Source organism: Coenobita brevimanus, chromosome 79, assembly GCF_032717465.1.
Source record: "Coenobita brevimanus isolate Jiangsu-jjx chromosome 79, ASM3271746v2, whole genome shotgun sequence".
NCBI lineage: Eukaryota > Metazoa > Arthropoda > Malacostraca > Decapoda > Coenobitidae > Coenobita > Coenobita brevimanus.
In genome coordinates this window covers 32,929,379-32,954,378 of record NC_137032.1, presented here as the reverse complement: position 1 = coordinate 32,954,378, position 25,000 = coordinate 32,929,379, and the positions used below count along the sequence as shown (strand labels likewise).

At 44.4% G+C, this 25,000-nt stretch overlaps 1 protein-coding gene across 1 annotated transcript in view; it reads right to left on the bottom strand.

The window, feature by feature from the left end:
- Positions 1 to 25,000, bottom strand: part of LOC145409092 (nephrin-like) — a 57,311-nt gene that overhangs the window by 12,805 nt on the left and 19,506 nt on the right. The window contains exons 3-14 of the mRNA XM_080279636.1: positions 21,444 to 21,623; positions 19,959 to 20,141; positions 19,469 to 19,648; positions 18,239 to 18,571; positions 17,384 to 17,503; positions 13,055 to 13,240; positions 11,181 to 11,316; positions 9,787 to 9,965; positions 7,739 to 7,925; positions 1,171 to 1,283; positions 882 to 984; positions 261 to 430 (exon numbers count right to left, since the gene is read on the bottom strand). Coding sequence (XP_080135762.1) covers positions 261 to 430; positions 882 to 984; positions 1,171 to 1,283; positions 7,739 to 7,925; positions 9,787 to 9,965; positions 11,181 to 11,316; positions 13,055 to 13,240; positions 17,384 to 17,503; positions 18,239 to 18,571; positions 19,469 to 19,648; positions 19,959 to 20,141; positions 21,444 to 21,623 — 2,070 coding nt within the window. The remainder of the gene's footprint in view (positions 1 to 260; positions 431 to 881; positions 985 to 1,170; positions 1,284 to 7,738; positions 7,926 to 9,786; positions 9,966 to 11,180; positions 11,317 to 13,054; positions 13,241 to 17,383; positions 17,504 to 18,238; positions 18,572 to 19,468; positions 19,649 to 19,958; positions 20,142 to 21,443; positions 21,624 to 25,000) is intronic.

The window sequence follows — 25,000 nt, the reverse complement described above, 5'->3', positions numbered from 1 at the left end:
ATACGTTTATGTGAAGCTACAGAATGTGATGAAAGTTTTTTGGCGTAATAATAATAATAATAATAATAATAAAGTAAGAAAGAAAATCATACACATAAAACATTAATGATCAAGGAAATGCCAATCAGAAGACACAAAATAATGAAGAAAAAATGGAGAGAGAGAGAGAGAGAGAGAAAGAGCGAGAGCGAGAGAGAGAGAGAGAGAGAGAGAGAGAGAGAGAAAGAGCGAGAGAGAGAGAGAGAGAGAGAACCACCCACACAAAACATTGATGGTGAAGGAGGCGTTGAGGGAGGTGCGGGGGTTGGAGGCGGTGACGGAGTAGCTGCCGGAGTCCTGCCTGTGGAGCGCCCTCATGTTGAGCCGCCCCTGCTGGCTGGCCTCTGCATCCACCCCTTCCACCTGCTGAGGACCCCGCCACCACCTGTACCTGTGTGGAGGCGGTGGAGAGAGAGTTAGATGGCTAAATAGATACACAGATAGATAGAATGGTAAACATAGATACAGAGATATAGACAGACATAAGATATATATATAGTTATACAAAGACTAACAAAAGATATAGATAGATAGAAAGATATAGATACAGAGATATAATAGATACATAGTTATACAAAGACTGACAAAAGATAGAGATAGAAAAATATAGATACACAGATAGACAATAGATACATAGTTATACAGACTTTTAAAAATTCAGATAAAAACAGATAAAATAGATACAACCAGACAGATATACAGATAGACAGACAGATAGTAAAATAGATAGACAGAAAGATACAGGTAAAGATATCAAAACGCACAAACAGAAAAACTGCAAGTAGATAATTTCCATATAGACAGATAGATAGACAGATAGAAGGAGACTGATAGATACTCACGTGATGGGCAAAGGGTTAGCCTCCGCCTCCACCATAATGAGTAAATCCTGCCCTTCCTCCACCTCCACCTCCTCCACTGGCTCCTCCACCCACACTGGACCGTCTAAGAGAGAGAGAGAGAGAGAGAGAGAAACGGGTTAAGCAAACAGTTAACAATTTCATGTTCGTTATCAATTATTTTATTCATTATCATTATTATATCTATTTAAATTGTATACCTATCTATCCAGCAATCAGCGTATGGATGTAATACTGACACATACAACCCCTCCCTCTCTCACACACTCACAGACAACATCCAGCGTAACGTTGGTGGTGACGGTGACGCCCAGACCATTGTGTGCGTCGCAGCTGTACACTCTACCGCTGTCACCCCTCCATGCCTTCACCCGCAGTGCTGACCTGAAAGAAAACGGGGTGAATTTAGACAGATGGATAGATAGACAGTTGGATAGGTAGATAAACTGATAGATAGATAAATAGATAGATAGGTGGATGGATGGTCTGATTGGAATTAATTGGCATAATTATATAGATTTGCAGATACACTGATATATGCAGACAAATACTGATTCTCATAGAGAGAGAGAGAGAGAGAGTGTGTGTGTGTGTGTGTGTGTGTGTGTGTGTGTGTGTGTGTGTGTGTTAAAAGGGAGAGAGAAAAACCCGTACATATAAATTATTCCATAGTCGTCACTCCATGCCTTCCCTCTCAACGCACATGAGAATAAAAGTACACACACACACACACACACACACACACACACACACACACACACTTCCGTACTCACTTTCCCTCCATGTCTCTCTTAATGTGAGATACTAATACAATTAATTCATGTACTGTACCCTGCTCTCTCTCTCTCTCTCTCTCTCTCTCTCTCTCTCTCTCTCTCTCTCTCTCTCTCTCTCTCTCTCTCTCTCTCTAACTACATAAATACCTTGCGACTAAAAAGCAGCTGTCTCTCTAAATGTGAGAATATAATATAAAAGTTGCCTGAGGGAACTGCACACACACACACACACACACACACACACACACACACACACACACACACACACACACACACACAGACAAAACAAACACAATCTCTCTCTCTCTCTCTCTCTCTCTCTCTCTCTCTCTCTCTCTCTCTCGTGTGAAATGATTAAAGCACGTTCTCTCTTGCACACCTTAGAGAAATTAGATTCTCTCTCTCTCTCTTAGCCACACAAAAGCCAACCCCTTTAGAACGGCAGCCTCGAGCCCTGGTGGGGTAAAGGAGGGGGCGGGGGGGTAGGCGACAAGAGTAAAAACATTTCCTTTATTCTATCCTCTGTTTTTTCATCCGACGGAACTGGGTCATTTTTACATCTTAACTTATAGGCCGTGGACGGATGATACTCGGGCGGGCCTTTGTCATGAGGCGGGAATGCGTCTCCTTGGTTATTAGTCAAATCTGCCCTCCAATCTGACTCTATTTAGCCATCAACTGAGCTTCAAAGGGTTATGGAATTTTGGAAGGTAAAAAAAAAATAATAATAATAATAATAATAAATAAAGACGATTTTCTTCAGATTTCTTCATATTATTCTTGTTAATGATTTTTTTTTTTAACTGAGGAAAGAATTACATAAAAAAAAAACAAAAAGGCTTGATCGTGATGGGGTTTGCCCCTGTGTGTGTGTGTGTGTGTGTGTGTGTGTGTGTGTGTGTGTGTGTGTGTAAAAAGTGCTTGTTTGAATTTTATCCTTTGAGGTTTGTCCCATTTGACTGCAACTCTTTGTGTCTAAAATTCCTCTGAGCAATTTGCATAGTCATCTCTCTCTCTCTCTCTCTACCTACCTATCTATTCCAAGTACCTTCATTCTTAATCCCATCAGTTCTATCGCTATTCAGTGTTAATCTCACCAAACGATTTTATTCCACCAATCCACCTACAGCCAGACACCCTAATCCTAGAAGGGTGGCCACAAAATGAATCGCCTCCATGTCATCCTGTCCTCTGCCATCAAACTGCCCTCTCTCCAACACTCCCCCCTCTCATCTACCTCTACACCCCCTCCAGTGTAAGTCTATATATCTATCTACAGCCCAACGCCCTCATCCCGCAAAGGGTGGCCGCAGACAAAACGCCTCCAAGTCGCTCCAGTATAAGAAGAATAATTAAGGCTTCCCATCTAACCCTCCCAATTCAATAAATGAGTGTACAGTGAATAATTCTGATCTATACATATATTTTGACCTGGTGGTGTGGATTATTTTTTTTTATATGGATGTCCCAGAAATCCGGCAAATATCCGCTATCCGACTGACTCTTGCTCTTGGATAGAATAGACAAACACTCCAATATCCGGTCAGACAGCCGGATGTTTTGAGTTTAAAGTTAAAAATATAGCTACATATGGCAGGTGTTGGGACCGTAGGAAGTTGAAATGCTTTTGATGCGTATTTTCAACATTTCTATCTATCTAACAATCTATAGCCAAACACGTTAATCCTGTGAGGGATGCCACCAAACAAGTCGCCACCGTGTCATCCTGTCCCCTGCCATATCGCTGCCCTCCCCCCAACTTACACAGTCCCCCTCTCTCATATACATATCAAATAACTACATTTTCATCTTCTTATAATTTCGCCATCAGATTTCACTATATACAAATCTAATGCCAATAAATAAAGAACAACATACAATGGAAATACGGCTTGCAAATGATTCTGAAAAACTCTTATGTAGCCACTAGCTGGTAAAAACATAATTGCATTTACCTGAAAAATATTAAATACATTACCTGTAAATAAAACTTTCATTCACACAGGCACTCATTACCAAGATAAACAAGTTGATCTGAAGTAAAATAAAAAACATCTGTACTTTTCATGTCAAGTAAATTTGCAAAACCTAGGACGGTGCCGACTTTTATTTTTTGCCACTAATGTTTATTTGAAATATGTGTAAAGGAAATGACTCTTCCATTTATCTACGAAATCATTACAAGGATAACAAAGTTGATGGTGTAAGTTTAAAACGTTCATGAGTTTGATTTTCATAAATCATCTATCTATCTATCTATTGCCAGACGCCTCAATCCCGTTTGGGGTGGCCACAAACAAATCGCCTCCAAGTCGCCCTGTCCCCCGCCATCTCACTGCCCTGCTCCCAACTCACACACCCCTCTCTCATATACCTCTCCACCCCATCCCTCCATCTCATCCTCGGCCTCCCCCTCCCTCTTCCCCCCTCCACCTCACTCACATACACACTCTTCGTCAGTCTTTCACCCTCCATCCTCTCCACATGGCTAAACCACCTCAGTGTGTTCCTCATAACGCTTTCCATCACATCCACATCCACACCACAACGTTCCTTTATATCCTCATTCGTCAGCCTGTCTCTCCATGTGACTCCACAGGCTCCTCTTAAATAACTCATTTCCACTGCTCTCACTCTTGACTTGTGTCCTTCCAACAACGTCCAAGCTTCACTTCCGTACGTTAGAGTTGGTATCACAATATTGTCATGTAGTAACTTTTTCACTTCCATGCTCACTTCCCTGTTTCTTATCACTGCTTTCAAAGAACCAGCAACCTTTCTTCCCTGCTGTACCCTTTCACGCACTTCACCCTCCAAACCTCCATCCTTACTCATCACACTACCCAAGTACTTAAAACGTACTCACATTTTCCAATTCCTCACCATCCAACCTCGCTGTACATCCACTGACTTCACCTCTCTCAAAGACCATCACTTTACTCTTCCCTACATTCACCTTTAGATTCCGTTTCTTACACACTCTCCCAAACTCATCCACCAAGCCTTGCAGCTCCCCATCGTCTTCACTCAACAACACAGTATCATCTGCAAACAACAGTACAGGGAGTTTCCAAACACTATCCTCTCTCACCAGGGCCACTCCAACATCCACTACCCTACCTTGTACCTCTTTTATTACCCCATCCATGTACAGATTGAACAACCATGGAGCCATGACACATCCCTGTTTCAACCCAACTTTCAAAGAGGAAAATTCACTTAGTTCACCATCCACACGCACTGCAGCCTTCGCACCATCGTACATACTCTACACAGCATTCAACAACTTCCCATCTACTCCATATATTCTTAACACTTTCCACAATCCTTGTCTATCCACCCTGTCATATGCTTTCTCCAAATCCATGAAAGCCGCATACAACTTCTTTCCCTTCTCTAAAAACTTTTCCACTAAAGATCTAAGAATGAATATCTGATCTACACAACCTCTTCCCTTCCTAAAGCCTCTCTGTTCTTCTCCAACTAATTTCTCTGTTCTTTCTCTAACTCTGTCAATAAGTATCCTACCATACACTTTTCCTATTATACTAAGAAGACAAATGCCCCTATGATTACCACACACTTCTTTTTCCCCTTTTCCTTTGTACAAGGGAATAATTATACCTGACTTCCAATCCTCCGGGACTCTACCTTCCTCTCAGGCCAATCTGCACATCTTCCGCATCCATTCTACTATTATCTCTCCCCCATGCTTCAGCATTTCACCACACACTCCATCAATTCCTGGGGCTTTCCCCGATTTAACTTTCTTCATTGCTTCCACAACTTCTATCCTACTGATTTCTTCCTGTCTTCTCACCTCCCTCCTTTTCCCAGCCATTCCCCAGCCACTTATACTCGCATTACTTCCATCCTCTATGTTCAACAATTCCTTAAAGTGTTCTCTCCATCTGCTCACTTTTTCTCCCTTCTCCACTAGTAATCTACCATTTTTATCTTTCACTCCCCTGCTAACTTCATTTCATAAATAATAATGTAACATAAATATCATTTGAATGTAAAGAAATTTTTTTGGTAAATTTATTATTTCTTGGTAAAAAAAAATATGTAATATATATGGATTTGGTAGTGAACAGATAAGCATTTTTATTTCTTTCATGGACAGCCTGAACAACTTACTACATGACAGTTTAATAATGACTTGGCTGTACCTTCAAATATCTCATATTACTGTAGACTTCACTATGCGAGTAACAATTCATCTTTATTAACCTAATGCACTGATCTGCATAAATTCTGCTGGTGGCACAAAACAGTCACTCTGAGATCACTGGCCTGGGTGCAGCACTCAAGTATTCAGGGCAAAGATCTTCAACTTCTGATACGTGAGAATTTCTCCTACCTCGGATACTGTCAACAGAACCAAATCAGTTCACGCACAGATGCCTGGGTCTCTCTGGAAACTGTCCAGCAGGTGGCGGGGATGGCCATGGCAGAACAGCCTCCACACTGCCTTACTCTTAAATGATGCTCTTGCCCTGTTCAACACAATCCCCCTCATCCCACCCTCTCACCCAAGTCACTGTGGACCTTCTAGTTGCTCATTTGATAATACAAGAAACAGTACATTAAAAGTAACCATTAAAATATCAAGACTGAATGTTTTGCCAGATATCCAGTATCTGGCATCTGACAAGTTTACTATCCAGGGTCTCCATGGAAAAATCCCAGGCTCATGAAAAGTGCCAAATAGCAAGAATGACGAAATAAGTCACTGTATGGAATGATTTAAGGTAAAGCATGTCACACAGCTATAACAATACATACGAAGCCACTGCATGACTAGATCTTCTCCTTGGAAGGTGAGTGGTAGAAAGAACAAATCTCCTCCCATGCTGACGAAGTACGAAATGGGGATGTCAGGGAGGTGTGGCAAAATATCAAATCTTTATTCATATATGTAGTAAGGTATCACATCAATTCTTATTGTCTATACAGGATCCAACCTGCCTTTTTTTTTTTTATGTGTCCGACTCTGGGCATAGGCTTCACAGCCTGCTCTCACAGCCCAGTACTCTTCCTTCATACCATACACCTCCAAATGTCACCACTTCAGCGCTAACACCCACTACCCATTTTAAATACATGCATGTGTAGACCTTGGTCATGCTTTTTCTTCTAAGGTATATTGGGTAAAAGCAGCAAATCAGCTAAATATAATTAGTACTGTAATTTGAACAAGCAAATAAATATAGCTGACTCCGAACTTAACACCTTCAGTACCATGACACTGTTTGTATATTATTCTCACTGCTATTCATAATATTTGAGTATATTTTTTTTTTATGTGACTGATTTTGGGTATAGGCTTCACAGCCTGTTTCCAATGCCCAATTGTCCTCCAACATACCATACACCTTCACATGTCACCACTTTAACACTAACACTAACCGTCCATATTGAATACAGCTAGGGCCACCTCATTCAGGACTGGCGTATTGGTATTAGCGGGGGTATTTTTACGACATGTCGGTGGGTCTTCTGGTAGATCAGTAAAGTCTACTTTAGGAAATTCAAATTCTTAAACTGTTCCCTGCCCCAGCCAGGATTCAAACCTGGGTCCATTAGGACTGCAGGCCACATCTCTACTGATTCAGCCATTGTCTTCCCCCGAGCAGCAGAGAAGTTAATGAAGGTTATATATGGCCCACAATTAAGAAAAGTCTCATCTAAGATGAATAAAAGTGTCTGTAGGCATCAAGACTGCCACGGAAAAGACGCCATCATAGTGAAGCAATTAAAAAAAAAAAAAAAAAAAAAAAAAAAAAAAAAAGTGACACGACCTGTATTGTGGTCGAGTACAGTGGCTCCCCAGCACCTCTTCCTCAGCAATTCATTTTTTAATATGCCTGGGTAATATCCTTTAGTACACTATTTATGCAGAGTATGGCAATATTTAGAGGGTTTATTTGACACACAATGAGACGATAAGGTGCAATTAGCAAAATAAATCGCTTATGAAAATGTGTCGGGGAACTTCCTTAACCCACAGGAATACAGGCCATAAATCGAGGTTTCTTTGTAATGGTTTCAGAGTCTTACCTGGTTCGAGTGCCGCCATAGCGAGCAGGGAAGTGTGTGGTGTCTGAGGCGGTGAGTGCCGTGTCAGAGGAGTGCCAGGTGACTACAGAAGGGGGTCGACTGGAGGATGTCTCACAGGTCAACGTGGCCCTCTGACCCTCCTCCACCGTCTCTGGACTCACCCACGCTCGGATTTCCTCAGGGGGAACTGGAATTCAAGGGAGGAGGAGGTCTTGTGGTAAGAGTGGTGGGGTGACATTCTGAAAGAGGTGTAATCGATACCAGGATAAGATTAACTGTCCCTTTGTCTCTCTTCCACAATCTCGGGGTCGATACGTTTCACCTTCTCTGAAAGGGACGGGAATTGGAACTGAAATTTATAAAGAACATCCACCTGAAAGAACACAGCATCAGTCCCGTTAACCATCACTCCTCCACCGTATCAGGCTCAACCACGCTTGCAATTCGTTGGGTGGGACTGGGACTGAAAGTGGTCTGGTGTTACGTGATGGACAGTTATGTGAAAGGTTATGCAGTCAGTCCTACACTGTTATGCTCGGTTAGGTTAGGTTAGGTTAAGGTAGAGTAGGTTAATCTGACCTTTTTATTTCCTTTTATTACTATCATTATTTTTTTACTACTACTACTACTACCACTATTGCACTGTCTAAGGACTCAAGTCATGCTCACACTTCCTCGGGGGGAACTGGAATTAAAAGTGGTCTGGTGGTTATGTGGCAGACAGCTTTCTGAATGGGCTGCACAGTGGCAAGGGAGAACTGAGTCTGACGGCACCATTCTGCTGCTGGATACAACAGACCTTCCATATAACGGACTGATGGGGGGGGGGGGGCTGCTCTGAAAAGCTGATAATCTGTTACATCCGATGGTCCTTCCCTGAGGAGGGATTTCATGCATATTTCAAAATAAAATAATCAAATAATTTATTCTAGTACTAAAAATTAAAATAAGCATTTTACACTAACTTGGCCCATAACTTTACCCATTTGCAGTTTATTTCACAGCCTTGCCATTGCACTTCTTCATGACTAGTGCAGTATTACTATAGTCTGTTACTGCAACTCAGCAATCATGCTGGGGAGAGGGCAGTTTCAGGCCAGGTCAGAGTAGAATGGGCAGGAACCACACGTACTGTGACCCGCTGCACCCCATTTAACGGACACTGTTCATTAAGGCCAAGGGAAGTCCAGTGGCTCTGTAGTGTCTGTTACATCTGATATGTGGTCTACTGAAATGCGTTAAAATGATCCTGTATTTGGCGTTATGAGGAACACACTGAGGTGGTTTGGCCATGTGGAGAGGATGGAGGGTGAAAGACTGACAAAGAGAGTGTATGTGAGTGAGGTGGAGGGGGGAAGAGGGAGGGGGAGGCCGAGGATGAGATGGAGGGATGGGGTGGAGAGGTATATGAGAGAGGGGGTGTGAGTTGGGAGCAGGGCAGTGAAATGGCGGGGGACAGGGCGACTTGGAGGCGATTTGTTTGTGGCCACCCCAAACGGGATTAAGGCGTCTGGCAATAGATAGAGAGATACTTGTGACTAAGATACAGTACTTATGCAGAAGAGCCCACTTTTTATTTATTGTAACATGAGCCCGTATATGACAATATTATCGAACATGGATAAAATACAGTATACACACATGCACAGCGAGTGGAGTGGATGTGGATGAAACTGCCACCATACATTCCACCAGAGACAGATACACAAACCGAGTGTCATTTTCACCACTTACAAATAACAATAATGGTAAGTGAAGCAGTGAGTGTGTGGATGTGGCAGGACTCTCTACTGTATACCAGACTGGCAGACAGACATACAGACAGACTGACACATAGACAAGCTGGCAGATGAACAGAGACAGACAGACGGACACACAGATGGACTGACAAATGAAGACACATAAATGGACACTTAGACTGACAGATGAAAAGACAGAGAGACGGACACACAGACGTACTGACACACGAACAGACAGACAGACGCACACATAAACGGACTGACAGATGAACAGACAGACTGACACACAGACATCATCACTCTGCTTACAACTGAGGTTAATGGTGACAGAGGCAGTGAGTGGGGCAGAGGTGGCGGGGCTCTCCACAATACACCTCAGCACCGCCCCGTTGTCCGCCGCCTCCACCTCCATCTGTGCTCGTGCCACCGTGATGTCCTCGTCCTCCTCATCCACCTGGGCCTCAAGTTTCCGTCCATCTTTTTCCAGCCTGAGAGAAATAATACACACAGGAACAGTCAGTAATTTCCCTCTGCTGTCTCGATAGTCTTAACCTAAAATCTGCTAAGCTATCTACCTATCTATAACCAGACGCCTTAATATGCTAAACTATCAATCTATAACCAGACGCCTTAATATGCTAAACTATCAATCTATCTATAACCAGACGCCTTAATATGCTAAACTATCTATCAATCTATCTATAACCAGACGCCTTAATATGCTAAACTATCAATCTATCTATAACCAGACGCCTTCATATGCTAAACTATCTATCTATCAATCTATCTATAACCAGACACCTTAACCTCACAAGGGGTGGCCAGAAACAAACTGCCTCCATGTCACCTTGTCCCCTGCCATTTTGCTGCCCTCCCCCCAACATACACCCCCTCTCTCATATACCTCTCATCCTCGGTCTCTCCCTCTCTCCCCCTCCACTTCACATATACTCTCCTAGTTAGTCTCTCAATCTAAACTAACTCCTAAACTTACCAGCAACATTCAAATATCCATCACGAGCATAGAGGCCTGGGATACGCGATGCAACTCCCACATATAAGGTGAGGCTGACCAGCTTTGTCCGCCCCTGAGTGGCATTATGTGAGCAATGAATCCCAACCACCCCATGGATGTCAACCCATATGTGCCGCATCCACGTGAAGCGCCTAAATTCACTAGACCACCAGGCTCCATTTGCTTATATAATTACCACACACAATAGCAAATGCATTTATGAGTTACAGGAAATCATTTGGCTTGTTATTTAGTGTACAGTTACCTAAATACTGCACTACATCAAGTGAATGGATGGTAGGCACCCCACTTATCACAAATATATATACAGTACATTATACTTATGGTGTGTGTGTGTGTGTGTGTGTGTGTGTGTGTGTGTGTGTGTGTGTGTGTGTGTGTGTGTGTGTGTGTGTGTGTGTGTGTGTGTGTGTGTGTGTGTGTGTGTGTGTGTGTGTGTGTGTGTGTGGTCATACAAGACAGTATCAAGTAAAGTTAGAGAGAGAGAGAGAGAATGAGAGAGAGAGCAGATAGATAGATAGATAGATACAGAGATCCCCACCAACAACGAGTGTAGTAGATATAAGTACCCACGTGACGATGGGTGTGGGTCTGAGAGAGAGAGAGAGTAGATAGATAGATAGAGAGCTCCCCACCACCAACGAGTGTAGTGGCTATAAGTACCCACGTGACGATGGGTGCCGGGCTGCCTCCACCACTGGTACACACGAGGGTAAGGGTGGCGCCGGCGACCACCTCATCCACCTCCCCATCTCCACCTTCACCTGGCCACTCCACTCGGATTAGGGGCACACCTGGACGCCCTGGAGTAGATAGAAGATAGATAGAAGCTGAGTTAGATCATTAGAAAATCCGTATCTATCCATATATCTATCATCCATTTCATTCACTTTTCCTCTCTCTCTCTCTCTCTCTCTGAATTTATCTATCTCTGCATCTATCAATCCACACCACCTATTCCCCACTTCCATTTCCACTCTCCACAACGCTACCCAAGTCCACCTAGTCCACTCAGCTACAACTCCATCTATTCATCTATTCCCAGGCGCCTTAATCCTGTAAGGGGTGGCCACAAACAAATCGCCTCCATGTCGCCCTGTCCCCCGCAATTCACAGCTATATATTTCCCGCAGCTAACACTAAAAGCTAAACCCCTCCTTACAGCTTCTTAACCCCGCTGAAGATGTATGTTTGTCTCTCACTCCTTGCTTTAAATGTAACTGTGGAAATAAAGCCCCCTCTATCTTTCTTCCTGCACGGTTTTCCTTCCCTCCTCTCGTCCTTGTTTCTCTCTCTCTCTCTCTCTCTCTCTCTCTCTCTCATCAGATTCCGTCCTTCCCCTTCCGTTTCATCGTCTTTTCTTTTTCCTCTCCCTCTCTTATTTCCTGCTTCCTCTCTCTCTCTCTCTCTCTCTCCTCTTCTTCTTTCCATCCCTTCCCTTTCTCTCCTCCTCCTCCTCCATCCCTCCCTTCTTTCCCTCTGTTCTTCTTTGTTTCCTCCCTCTCCCCTCCTTTCTTCTCCGTCCCTCTCATCTTTCCTCTCTACCTTCACTCTCCTTCTCTTTCTCCTCCTTTCATCCCTCTCCCTCCCTCCCTTCCCTTCTCTCTTCCCCTCCTTTCCTCCATCTCCCCCCTCCTCCTTCTCTCCTCTTTTCATTCCTCTCCCTTCCTACCTTCTCTCTTCCCATCCCTCCCCTCCTTCCCTCCACCTCCCCTCTCCTCCTCCTCTCCCCTTTCTCCTCTATTCATTCCTCTCCCTCCCCACCTTCTCTTCTCTCTTCCTACCCCTCCCTTCCTTCCCTCCCCTTTCTCCTCTTTTCATCCTTCTCCCTTCCTACCTTCTCTCCTCTTATCCTACCGCTCCCCTCTCCTCCTTCTCTTCCTCCCTCCCCCCTCCTCTTTCTCTGCCCTCCTCCCCTCCCCCTCCCTCTTATCTATGCTCACACCACTGCCCCCAGACCCCTAAACCAAAACAAAACACGCCAAGATAAGGCTCTCAGGAATCTATCTATCCTTTATCTACCCTCTCTAAGTTTTCTGTCTATCTATAAACTTTTCTATCTATCCACTTAAGCTTTTCTGTCTATCCATCTATCTATAGCCAAACGCCTTAATCCAGTAAGGGGTGGCCACAAACAAACTGCCTCCAAGTCGCCCTGTCCACCGCCATTTCGCTGTCCTCCCCCAACTTACACTCCCCTCTCTCATATGCTTCTCTACTCCATCCCTCCATCTCATCCTCGGTCTCCCCCTCCCCACTCCTCCCCTCCACCTCACTCACACACACGCTCCTCGTTAGTCTCACTCTTCCAGCCCCCCAACTTACACCTCCCCCCTCTCACATATACCTCTCCACTCCATCACTCCATCTCATGCTCGGTCTGCCCCTCCAGCTTTTCACCGGAATTAAATCTATCTATCTATCTATCTACCTGTCTATGTATCTTTCATCTATCATCCATGCCTTCTGCCTACCCAACAAACTTACTAACTCACTAACAAATAGACTAACCAAACACCAATCTCCACCCCAAACACTCACTAACAACGGTGACGGTCCAGTTGGCAGCGAGGGGCGATGTTGCGGCGGTGTGATGCGACCTGCACTCCGCCGTGACCTCCCGCCCCTCGTGTGACCTGGCCAGAAGATGGGTCAGCCGGGAGGACGTCACCCACCCACCGCCCTTGTCCTCACTCACCGACCCACCACCACCACCCACCTCTATGCCTGATGGACGGAGATACAGATTGATGGTGAGATGAGATGAGATGAGATGCGATGAGACTAGATGAGGTGAGACTAGATGAGATGAGATGAGATGAGACGAGATGCGATGAGACTAGATGAGATGAGATGCGATAAGATTAGATGAGATGAGGTGAGATTAGATGAGATGAGATGCGATAAGATTAGATGAGATGAGGTGAGATGAGATTAGATGAGATGAGATGCGATGAGATGAGATGATGAGATGAGATGAGATGACGAGATTAGATTAAATGAGACTAGATGAGATGAGATGAGACGAGATGAGATTAGACTGGATTTAGAATGAGACTACTGGATTGGACTGTGTGGTTGGGCAGCTCCATATCAGTGCCACCACGTGAAGGCGTCCCTCTATCACCCACAAAATAGAAAATGATGGTAGGCAATTTTTATTCACCGAGATTAGTAGTAGTAGTAGTAGTAGTAGTACTCTTATTATTATTGTTATTACTCATTATTATTATTATTATATTATTATTATTATTATTATTATTATCATCACTATCATTATTATTATCATCATTATCATTATTATTATCATTATTATTATGCCTGTACAAGAAAGCCAGGTATAATCCTGCACCAGGTATTAATAAGGATCGAACCCGTGACTAATTAGACAAGTTAATGAAGCAGTGGATAAGCCTCAAATAAAGTCAGTAATCCTGTGTGGTAATTAGGATGGCAATTATTTTCCCTAATTGACAACACAAAGGATGTGGACGGTGAAGGGGAGCAAGAGTGAGTTGGTGGGGAAGGGGCGAGAGGGAGATGACGGAGATGACAGAGAGGAGATGATAAAGGGATGACAGAAAAGAGATGACAGACAGATGACAGTGAGATGATGATAGAGAGATGACAGAGACGAGATGATGAAGGGATGACAGAAAGGAGATGACAGAGAGATGGTGATAGAGAGAAGATGACAGAGAGAAGATGACAGAGAGATGATGATAGAGAGAAGATGATAGACAGGAGATGATAGAGAGAAGATAAGAGAGGAGATAGATGATAGAGAGGAGGTGACAGAAAGCAGACAGAGATGATAGAGAAAAGATGACAGAGAGGATAGAGAGCGGACGGAGAGAAGATGACAGGGCAGATAGAGTGAAACTGAGAGAAGAGATAGAAAGAAGATGACAGAAAGGAGAGAGAGAGAGAAGATGACACAGAGCAGATGGAGAGAAGATGACAGCAGACAGAAAGTGACGGAGAAGAGACAGAGAGAAGATGACAAAGATATGATAGACAGAAGATGGCAGAGAGGAGATGGAGAGAAGATGGCAGTGGAGGGGGACATGCAGGAAGGTGGCGTGGAGGGGCTCAAGGCAGAGAGGAGGACAGGTCTGCTTGAGTCTGTATTTTATTACTTGTCACTGAGAAAAGTTATAAAAAAAAAATAAACTAATATAATGTCTTTATTTAATGATACTCTCTCTCTCTCTCTCTCTCTCATGTGTCCGACTCTGCGTATAGACTTCAGAGCCCGTTTCCTGAGGTCCAGCAGTCCTCCTACGCACCATACACCTCCACTTGTCACCACTTCGACACCAACACCCACCGTCCATACAGAATACATGCTAGGCCCGTCTCATACAGGACTGGTGTACTGGTATTAGCGGGGATATTTTTACGACGTGGGCGGGTCTTATGGTAGATCAGTAAAACAAACTTAAATTCAAATCCTTAAACTGTACCTTGTCCCTGTACAGTACAATATTTAAGCTTTGTACAGTGTTCAGGTCGAAATCAGGACATCAATAATAATAATAATAATAATAATAATAATAATATTAATTAATAATAATAATAATAAAAATAATAATAGGGGCAATGGTGCGCTTTATACAGTGTTCAGGTCGAAATCAGGACATCATAATAATAATAATAATAAAAGACCACCCCATACGCCTCTGTTTATCCCATCAACAAACCATCCCCTTCATTTTCGCCTACACACGATTTTAGCCAACTTAAAACACACACACACACGCACACACTATTGATGTTGAGCCAGTGTGTACATAATAAATAAGATAGGCTTGGACAAATACCCTGGGGTCTACTCGTGAAAGCCGCTTAAGTGTGTGTGTCTGTAAGTGCACTGAAAATGTGGGATTCTAGATAAAGGGACACCACGCACGCACACGCAACATGAACACCCACCCACACACACACATACATAATCACCACCACCACCAAAATCATCATCATTATTATTACCTTCGTTCACTTACACACACACACACACACACACACACACACTACCCCTGAGCTTTCCTTGCCACTGACACCATAATCCACGTATAATTTGACAGCATCTTACAGCACTTCCAAGACAGAAGGACAGGAAGAATTAAAAGATGCTGAGGAATTTCTAAAGGAACACGTGGAAGGGCTTCAGCTATCATGTCCAGACCGTGTTTTGTATGTGGGGGACAAGTACATAGATAGAAAGATAAATATACACTGATAGATATAGACAGACACAGATAGATAGGTACACAGATAGATATACAGACAGACACACACACACACAAGCAAGACTGACAAGGAAATTAACCCCCAAAACACTACTCATGTTTTCTTTACTATCCTTGTCTTATTATATTAGTTCAGTTACTCTTTCAGGAGCAGCCTAGCATGGACCAAACAGCCTACCGCAGTAAATCTCTCTTCTTTATATTATTATTATATTTACAAGCCGAATTCCTACTTACACTTATTTACAGTTCTAAGTGCAAATAGACAGGGTGCAGATCTATCTATCTATCTATTGCCAGACGCCTTAATCCCGTAAGGGGTGGCCACAAACAAATCGCCTCCATGTCGCCCTGTCCCCTGTCATTTCACTGCCCTGCTCCCAGCTCACACACACCCCTCTCTCATACACCTCTCCACTCCATCTCTACATCTCATCCTTGGCCTCCCCCTCCCTCTCCCTCCCTCCACCTCACTCACATAATCTCCTTGTCAGTCTCTCACTCTTCATCCTCTCTACATGGCCAAACCACCTCAGTGTGTTTCTCCTAATGCTTCCTATCGCATCCACATCCACAACACATACACTCCCTCCTCGTCAGTCTCTCACTCTCCATCCTCTCCACATGGCCAAACCACCTCAATGTGCTTCCCCTAACGCTTCCAATCACATCCACATCCACACCATACACTCTCCTCGTCAGTCTCTCACTCTCCATCCTCTCCACATGGCCAATCCACCTCAATGTGTTTCTCCTAATGCTTCCTATCACATCCACATCCACACCACATACACTCTCCTCGTCAGTCTTTCACTCTCCATACTCTCCACATGGCCAAACCACCTCAGTGTGTTTCTCCTAACGCTTCCTATAACATCCACATCCACACCATACACTCTCCTCGTCAGTCTCTCACTCTCTATCCTCTCCACATGGCCAAACCACCTCAGTGTGTTTCTCCTAACGCTTCCTATCACATCCACATTAAAGAAAAAGAAAGAAAATTTAAAATAAGGCTTTGATTAATGGCAGTCAATTATTAAGGTATTTTTTACACAGGAAAAATAGAATCATGTTTATTGAATGGATAAGCGTCTAGACAAATATTATGGTTGTGTTTTATATGACGAAGGGAGGCTATTGGACGTAATTTTTTCTGACACTGATGGATAGATAGATAGATAGACAGAAATAGACAGAGATAAATATGTAAACACACAGATGGATTGAATGGATGGATGGATAGGTAAACACAAAGACAGATAGATAGATAGATAGAAAATAAATAGAGAGAGACTGACAGACACAAAGATAGATAGAAAGATGAACATACACAGACAGTAAGACAAAGGCAGACACAGACAGACAGGCAGACAGACAGAGACACAGATAGATAAGTGGAGAGATAGATATACAGTCAGTGGCAGATAGATAGATAGATACGCTCCCCTTGCCTACAGCCCCCTGACCTTGTACAGACGGACACACAGATAGATAAAAAGATATATACAGAGATAACTCCAGACAGACACAGATAGATAGGTAGACAGATAGATAGAAAGATACCCTCCCCCTGCCTGCCTGCCTCCCCTCACTACCCCCCCCCCCAGCTACTCACCTTGCAGTCTCCAGGTAAGCGATGAGGGTGGATTGGCAGGTGAGGTGGTGCAGGTGAGGTCCAGCCGCTCCCCCGCCACCACCAGCCTGGCGCCCCTCACCTCCACACGCTTAGGGGGGTCTGGGGGCAGGGGGGAGGAGCCACTTAAGGGGTCTCATTTGAGGTTTCACTTAAGAGGGTTTCACTTAAGGGGCCTCATTTAAGGGAGTCTCACTTATGGACTTACTTAAGGGGTCTCATTTAAGAGGTTTCACTTAAGGGGTCTTACTTATGGGGTTTCGTTTAAGGGGTCTCACTTAAGAGGCTTCACTTAAGGGGTCTTACTTAAGAGGTCTCAAGTGGTCTCCTCTCTCTCTCTCTCTCTCCCAGTGAACAATGAGAATCACCAAAAATTATAAGGAATTCAGGTCTAACCCTTAAAGAAGAATCAGTTACCTAGAACACACAGACCTAGGGTGGAGGGTGTGGGTGATACTGGTGGTGGATGGGATTGGAAAATAAAAATACTGATAATGTGTAAAAAAAAAATCCATTGGTGTAGCCATGAGTAAGTAAAAAAAATAAAGAAGCGTGTTCCTATTAACAAATTAGATAGACAGAAAGCAGATAGATAAACTGATAGACTGATAGACAAGGAGATACATACTGATACCTAGATAGACAGAAAATGATACACAGAATTAATCCTTGATAGATGCAAAGGCTTTAGATAGATAGATAAACAGACAGAATAACAGCTGGCCAGACAAAGAAACAGATCCACAGACAGACATACAGACAGATGGATAAGTAAACAAAGAGGCAAATAAATAACAAAATAAATCCATAAATGTTACACAGACGGCACAGACTCACAGTGGACGATGAGGGTGACGTTGGTGGTGAGGGGGCGGGGCAGCTGTGGACTGGTCACCCTACACTCGTACACAGCACCATTCTCCTCCCTGGTCGCCCTCACCCCCTGTTCCACCCCTACTCCCTCCCCCTCTTCCCCCTCCCAGTCAGGCTTGGGGGGAAGGGAGGGGGGGAGGGGCAGGGAGGAGGGGTTGAGGGGTCGTCCATGGCGGTACCACGTCACCCAGGGGCGTGGATTACCCCCATATACCATGCAATGTAGGGTGCGGCGCTCCCCCTCCCTCAGCGCCTCCCCTGTGGTGTAGCCCGTGATGGTGGGTGGACCGGGGGCGTCTGGTGGAAGATTCATAATAATAATAATAATAATGATAATAATAATAATAATAATAATAATGAGGAGGAGGAGGAGGAGAACAGTCGGCGTTCCAATAATAATAATAATAACTATAATAATAATAATAAAATAAATAATAATAATAATAATAATAACAATAATAACAAAACTCTACCTTCCAAAACTGCTGAAACCTAACAACTTTTAATACACGTAAAACAAACCAAACACAAACTTAATTTCACTTAACACCAACACCTTACGACCTTCCCAGCGTCTTAACACCTTGCCAGCACCTTAACACCTTGCCAGCACCTTAACACCTTCCTATAAACCTTGCCGCACCTTAACACCTTGCCAGCACCTTAACACCTTGCCAGCACCTTAACACCTTGCCAGCACCTCAACACCTTGCCAGCACCTTAACACCTTGCCAGCACCTTAACACCTTCCCTGCACCTTAACACCTTCCCTGCACCTTAACACCTTCCCAGCACCTTAACACCTTGCCAGCACCTTAACACCTTCCCTGCACCTTAACACCTTGCCAGCACCTTAACACCTTGCCAGCACCTTAACACCTTGCCAGCGTCTTAACACCTTCCCTGCACCTTAACACCTTGCCAGCATCTTAACACCTCCCCAGCACCTTAACACCTTGCCAGCACCTTAACACCTTGCCAGCATCTTAACACCTTCCCTGCACCTTAACACCTTGCCAGCACCTTAACACCTTCCCTGCACCTTAACACCTTGCCAGCATCTCAACACCTTCCCTGCACCTTAACACCTTGCCAGCACCTTAACACCTTGCCAGCACCTTAACACCTTGCCAGCACCTCAACACCTTGCCAGCACCTTAACACCTTCCCTGCACCTCAAGACCTTCTACTCACGCAAGACATTGAGTGTGAGGGAGGCGACGAGTGTGGTGGGGGAGTGGTGTAGGGCGGGGTGTAGGGCCCGGCAAGAGTACTGCTGCTTGTCATCCTCTGCCGTAACAACCACCAGTAGGCGACTCATTACGTCCCACCTACGCCCCTCACTCGACGCTCTCACCTCCTCCCGATGCAACGCTGTGGGAAGTAATTTTTTTGTATTTAATTTGTTTTTCTTCCTCTGTTCGTCTTAGTAAAAAAAAAGTAAATAATAATAATAATAATAATAATAATCTATCTGTTTATTGCCAGTCGCCTAAATCCCATGAGGGGTGGTCACAAACAAATTCTCTGCATTTTATACTGAGAGAGAGAGAGAGAGAGAGAGAGAGAGAATGTGTGTGTGTGTGTGTGTGTGTGTGTGTGTGTGTGTGTGTGTGTGTGTGTGTGTGTGTGTGTGTGTGTGTGTGTGTGTACGTAAGAGAGAGAGAGAGAGCTAAGTACCCACCTGAATGCAGCTTAATGCCATTGCGATACCAGGCCACACTGGCGGCAGGTCTGGCCCCCCGCACCTCACACTCGAGCTCCACTTCCCTCCCCTCCACCACCTCCACCTCACCCCCACCGGCACCCCCGCCCCTCCCCACCACACCAACAGACCCGCCGCAGATGCTGATGCCGGCTGGAGCGACTGTGGGGTGAAAAGGGAAGATGGAGTTAAGCTACACACACACACACACACACACACACACACACACGAGTACATACATATTTGTACACACACACAGCTACACATTCTCTCCCTCTCTCTCACACACACACAGGTACATTCTCTCTCTCTCTCTCTCTCTCACACACACACACACACACACGCACACGTATCCGAAAAAGGCAAACAACTACACCGCTGCTCGCTCATACACGTTCCTAACCTGTCTCACTTAGGAGACGTCTATCTATCTATTGCCAGAGGCCATAATCCCGTAAGGGGTGGCCATTTGACTTTGAGTTATTTGTTTTACGGGGAGGGGCACTAACCCTCCACCAACCCACTTGCTGACACGTAGGGAGCACGTATGGGTTGGTTATATGGTTACCACCCAGCGTATTTCAAGTTAAGAGGAGACCAGATAATAGCCTACATTACATTTTCACTACAACGCTGTTCAAATAAATAAATAAATAATATAAATGGACTGGAAAAAAAAGGAAAATAAACAGATTAGGTGGATGTGTTAAAACTTGAAACATTTTATTTTTTTTTTCCTTCGTGTATCTTTGTAAGGCGTGAAACGGGAAACTTGCAATGGCTAGTCTTACACTTGTGAATGAGTTTTCTTTGCTCTCTCTCTCTCTCTCTCCCTCCCTACACACACACACACACATCTTTCTATCTGTCTATATCCATCTATTTATCTATCTCTCTATCTATATACCGTAGATATAATTGTGTGTGTGTGTGTGTGTGTGTGTGTGTGTGTGTGTGTGTGTGTGTGTGTGTGCAGCCCCCCACTCACCCATAACAGTCAGGTTAGCTGGTGTCCACACAGCACTGGTGGTGGCGGTGTGTGTGTGCGTGTGTGTGTGTGTGTGTGTGTGTGTGTGTGTGCAGCCCTCCACTCACCCATAACAGTCAGGTTGGCAGGTGCCCACACAGCACTGGTGGTGGCGGTGTGTGTGTGTGTGTGTGTGTGTGTGTGTGTGTGTGTGTGTGTGTGCACTCACCCATAAGTCAGGTTGGCAGGTGCCCACACACCACTGGTGGTGGCGGTGTGTGTGTGTGTGTGTGTGTGTGTGTGTGTGTGTGTGTGTGTGTGTGTGTGTGTGTGTGTGTGTGTGTGCAGCCCTCCACTCACCCATAACAGTCAGGTTGGCAGGTGCCCACACAGCACTGGTGGTGGCGGTGTGTGTGTGTGTGTGTGTGTGTGTGTGTGTGTGTGTGTGTGTGTGTGTGTGTGTGTGTGTGTGTGTGTGTGTGCAGCCCTCCACTCACCCATAACAGTCAGGTTGGCAGGTGCCCACACAGCACTGGTGGTGGCGGTGGGACCGACCTGACACTGGTACTCCCCGTCGTCTTGTAAGGTGACGCTCTTGATTACCAGGTGATGCTCCCCCCTCGACGCCTCCCCCAGGTACTGGTAACGAGGGTAGCCTGGTACATGGCGCTCGAAGCCTGGTGAGGGAGAGACAGTGTGGGTTAATGCGTGACAACAGGCGATTTGGTCTGCTTATGTCTGGGTACTTAAATTACTTGCACACAAACACACAAACAAAAATGCATATAATCTCTCTCTCTCTCTCTCTCTCTCTCACACACACACACACACACCAGGGCGTTTCATTTTTGGAAATATTCTACCATTTGTTCATATCGCTTGTGGCTGTGATCCATTTCCCCCAAAATGATTCCTACAAAATCTCTCGGAAATTGAAGTGTATTTTGAGGTCGCATTTTCCATAGTCCGATTTTTGGTTATCTCTGCCGATCGTGACTCAGGAAATTGCCAAGCCTCCCCCACCCCCCTTCCTGAAGTTGGGCAGTGGGTGCGTGCTGTTTCAGTGCCTCAGGCGATGTTCTGTGTCTTGGTGTGAGTTGCTGGTGAGGTGGTGTCAGGGAAAGTGCTTCGTATGTGGGTTCTGGCTTGCTGTGTGCAGTCTTATTACAGGTGTTTGAAATTTTGCCACTCCTACTGCACATAAATCTAGTTCATCGGGATATCCAGCTAATTTGGTTATCAGATATTTACTGTTCCCTGATCGCAATTTTCAGTTGCCCGTTAACACCAATTTTGACCTTTTCTATAGGTCATGTCGCGTGGTGTGTGGCTTGTCATGATGGCCCAGTTTCCAGATTTTTCTTCAACCCGCACTCCTTCCAAACAAGACGTTTTGTTTTAAAATGGCATCACATGGACCAGAAGGCACCAATTCTGACGCACACACCACAAAGCCAGTCAGGAGACAGGACGTGTGTGCTGGGCAATCCCCAGGTCCTGTTCTCCTCACTTACTGTTTGTTAATCAGCCCATACACCACTGACCGGGCTAATGTATGGCCCGGCCTGCACTATATGTGCAGGGAATCTTTCAACAACAACAACAACAACAACCAATTTTGAATGCGGCAAAGGTGGTTTCGGAGAAACTGAAGGAAGGTTGGAGGCGGCCCAACCTCTTTTTGAAAACAAAGGCCAACCTGAAGAAGGTGATTAAGCAACCCCACGAACAATAGGCCTACATGGCGTTGAGGAAAGATGTGAAGAACACACTAGCTGCTATCATACCAAGCAGGGTCCAAAAGAATGATCTGGACTTTCTCAAGGACCCCCTCAACCACCCGGACCAAGAGGTGGCATCAATGACAAAGAAAGCCCTTCGACGCCACCTCTGGTACCTCAGCGAGGGGGCCATCTCCCTGGACTTCTTCGACGAGACTTGAACTGAAGACCAGGCAGGGGATGCTGGAAAACCTTTGCCAGCCAGCCAGGAAGTGACTGAAGAGGCTGGAGGGAAAAAAATCTCAGCATTTCTGCCACTGACACCCAGGACAGTATTTGTGACTAGCTGAACAAGTGAAATGCTGGAGTGACTGGCTGCTGAGGCTGGAGTTCAGCAGGAGGTCCCTGAAGCCATCTATGCCCCAGACCTCAATGACCTGGTCAAAAATTTGGAAGTTATAAATGATGCTCCAGAATGAGGAACTGGAATCATCCAGGGGCTCAACGCACGATGCAGGGACGAAAAGCAGAAACAGTTCCTTCTAAAAATCGTGTACAATGACAGAAAAAAAAAAAATTCGGAGGGCAAAGGCGGGAGTGGCTCAAGAGTTAACCTAACTCCAATGGGCTCCATGTTGAGACTGTCGTTCCTGCATAAACTTCACCAATAAAGTTACGTTTTTTGTCACTGTTTGTTCCTGTAAAAATGTGCCAACAAGCGAGGCCCTTTAATAAACGGTACTCGCTATATACAAAAAAAAAAAAAAAAAAAGAGGACTTTCTATACTCAAATGGAATAAGGAACCGATCAATATGAACTGCTACCACAATTTTCATATCTCTACTATATACTGATGAAACACACAAACACACACACACACACACACAGCCAAATAAAATCGTCTGGAGATGGCAAGATAAACAAGACAACATTTTCTTCATTTTCTCGTGCTGTCTTATCCTTGCTACTTCAGGATGATCTTATTCAGCTGAAAAGATTGCCCAGCTAGTGAGAATGTTAATGAAGGCTGTATCAAACCTTCCTTGCTTGCTAGGAATAATAAAAACATCTAGGAAAAAAAAAATGTTAGGTATATTTCTTAACTCGTGCTGTCGAAAAATCCCTAATCATAATCAATCGTCCAAAAACGTCTACAGATAATAAGAAGTGTTATACATCGTTTTTCATCTTATTATTCACCTTAGGAAATTTTTTTTTTAATTAGACGGTTTAGTTTTGTAATTACGGTACTCCCCGACTGCGTGCAGGAAGAGCTGATAATACTAATTATGAAACTGCCTCAAATAAATAAACAAGTAAATAAACATGGGTAAATACATAAATAAACACATACATCTATCTATCTATCTATTGCCAGACGCCATAATCCCGTAAGGGGTGGCCATTTGACTCTGAGTTATTTGTTTTACGGGGAGGGGCACTAACCCTTCACCAACCCACTTGTTGACACGTAGGGAACACGTATGGTTTGGTTATATGGTTACCACCCAGCGTTGTAAATGGTTTCTTGGCTTACAGGAAACCATTTGGCTTGTCACTCAATGTAAAGCCACCTGTAAAGGAAAGAAACGCAATAAGAAGTGACAGGAAAGATGGGAGAAATAGGAAGAGAGGAGGGCAGGCACAGAAAAAGAATGATACAGACTAAGGAAGAAGTAGGCAACACATACATAACCAAATAATTAAACAATAAAAATGAACAGACAGATATATACATACCGGTAATTATAGAAATACAGTACATACATAAATAAATAAACACATAAAAGCTCCAGTTTCTATATTCATTGGGGAGGCTACCATTTTTTTATTTCAAAGAAAAGGAACAGTGGAAGGAAAAACAAATTAAATTTTAAAAACATTCCATACATCAGACTGCAAGTAATAAACTCAGTAGTATAGTCTGTTCCATATAAACTGGTGGAGAAAAACCTGTATTTTCCTTCCCAAGTCTGGGTCAAACGTAGAATGCAGGTGACCTTTGAAGGATTATCCACTTCTTTCCTCCAACCCCTCCCTTGTGGGTGGCCTTGACCTGTGGATGGCCCTCACTCGGGTTTCCCCAGGTGAGGGCTACCATTACCAGTGGGTAGCCTCCCACCTGTGGGTAAACACTTGAGTATTTAATCCCCCTGGGGATCATCAGAGAAATTACCAATATGCCGGGAATCGAACCCAGGACTCTCAGGTGAAAGCCCACAGTGGGGGGCGGAGGGACGTTGGTTACAAGATTGTGACAACGTGAGTTAACTTTTACCTGGTCGTGGTGTAGTGGTATGCTGCCTGGCTTTCACCTGAGAGTCCTGGGTTC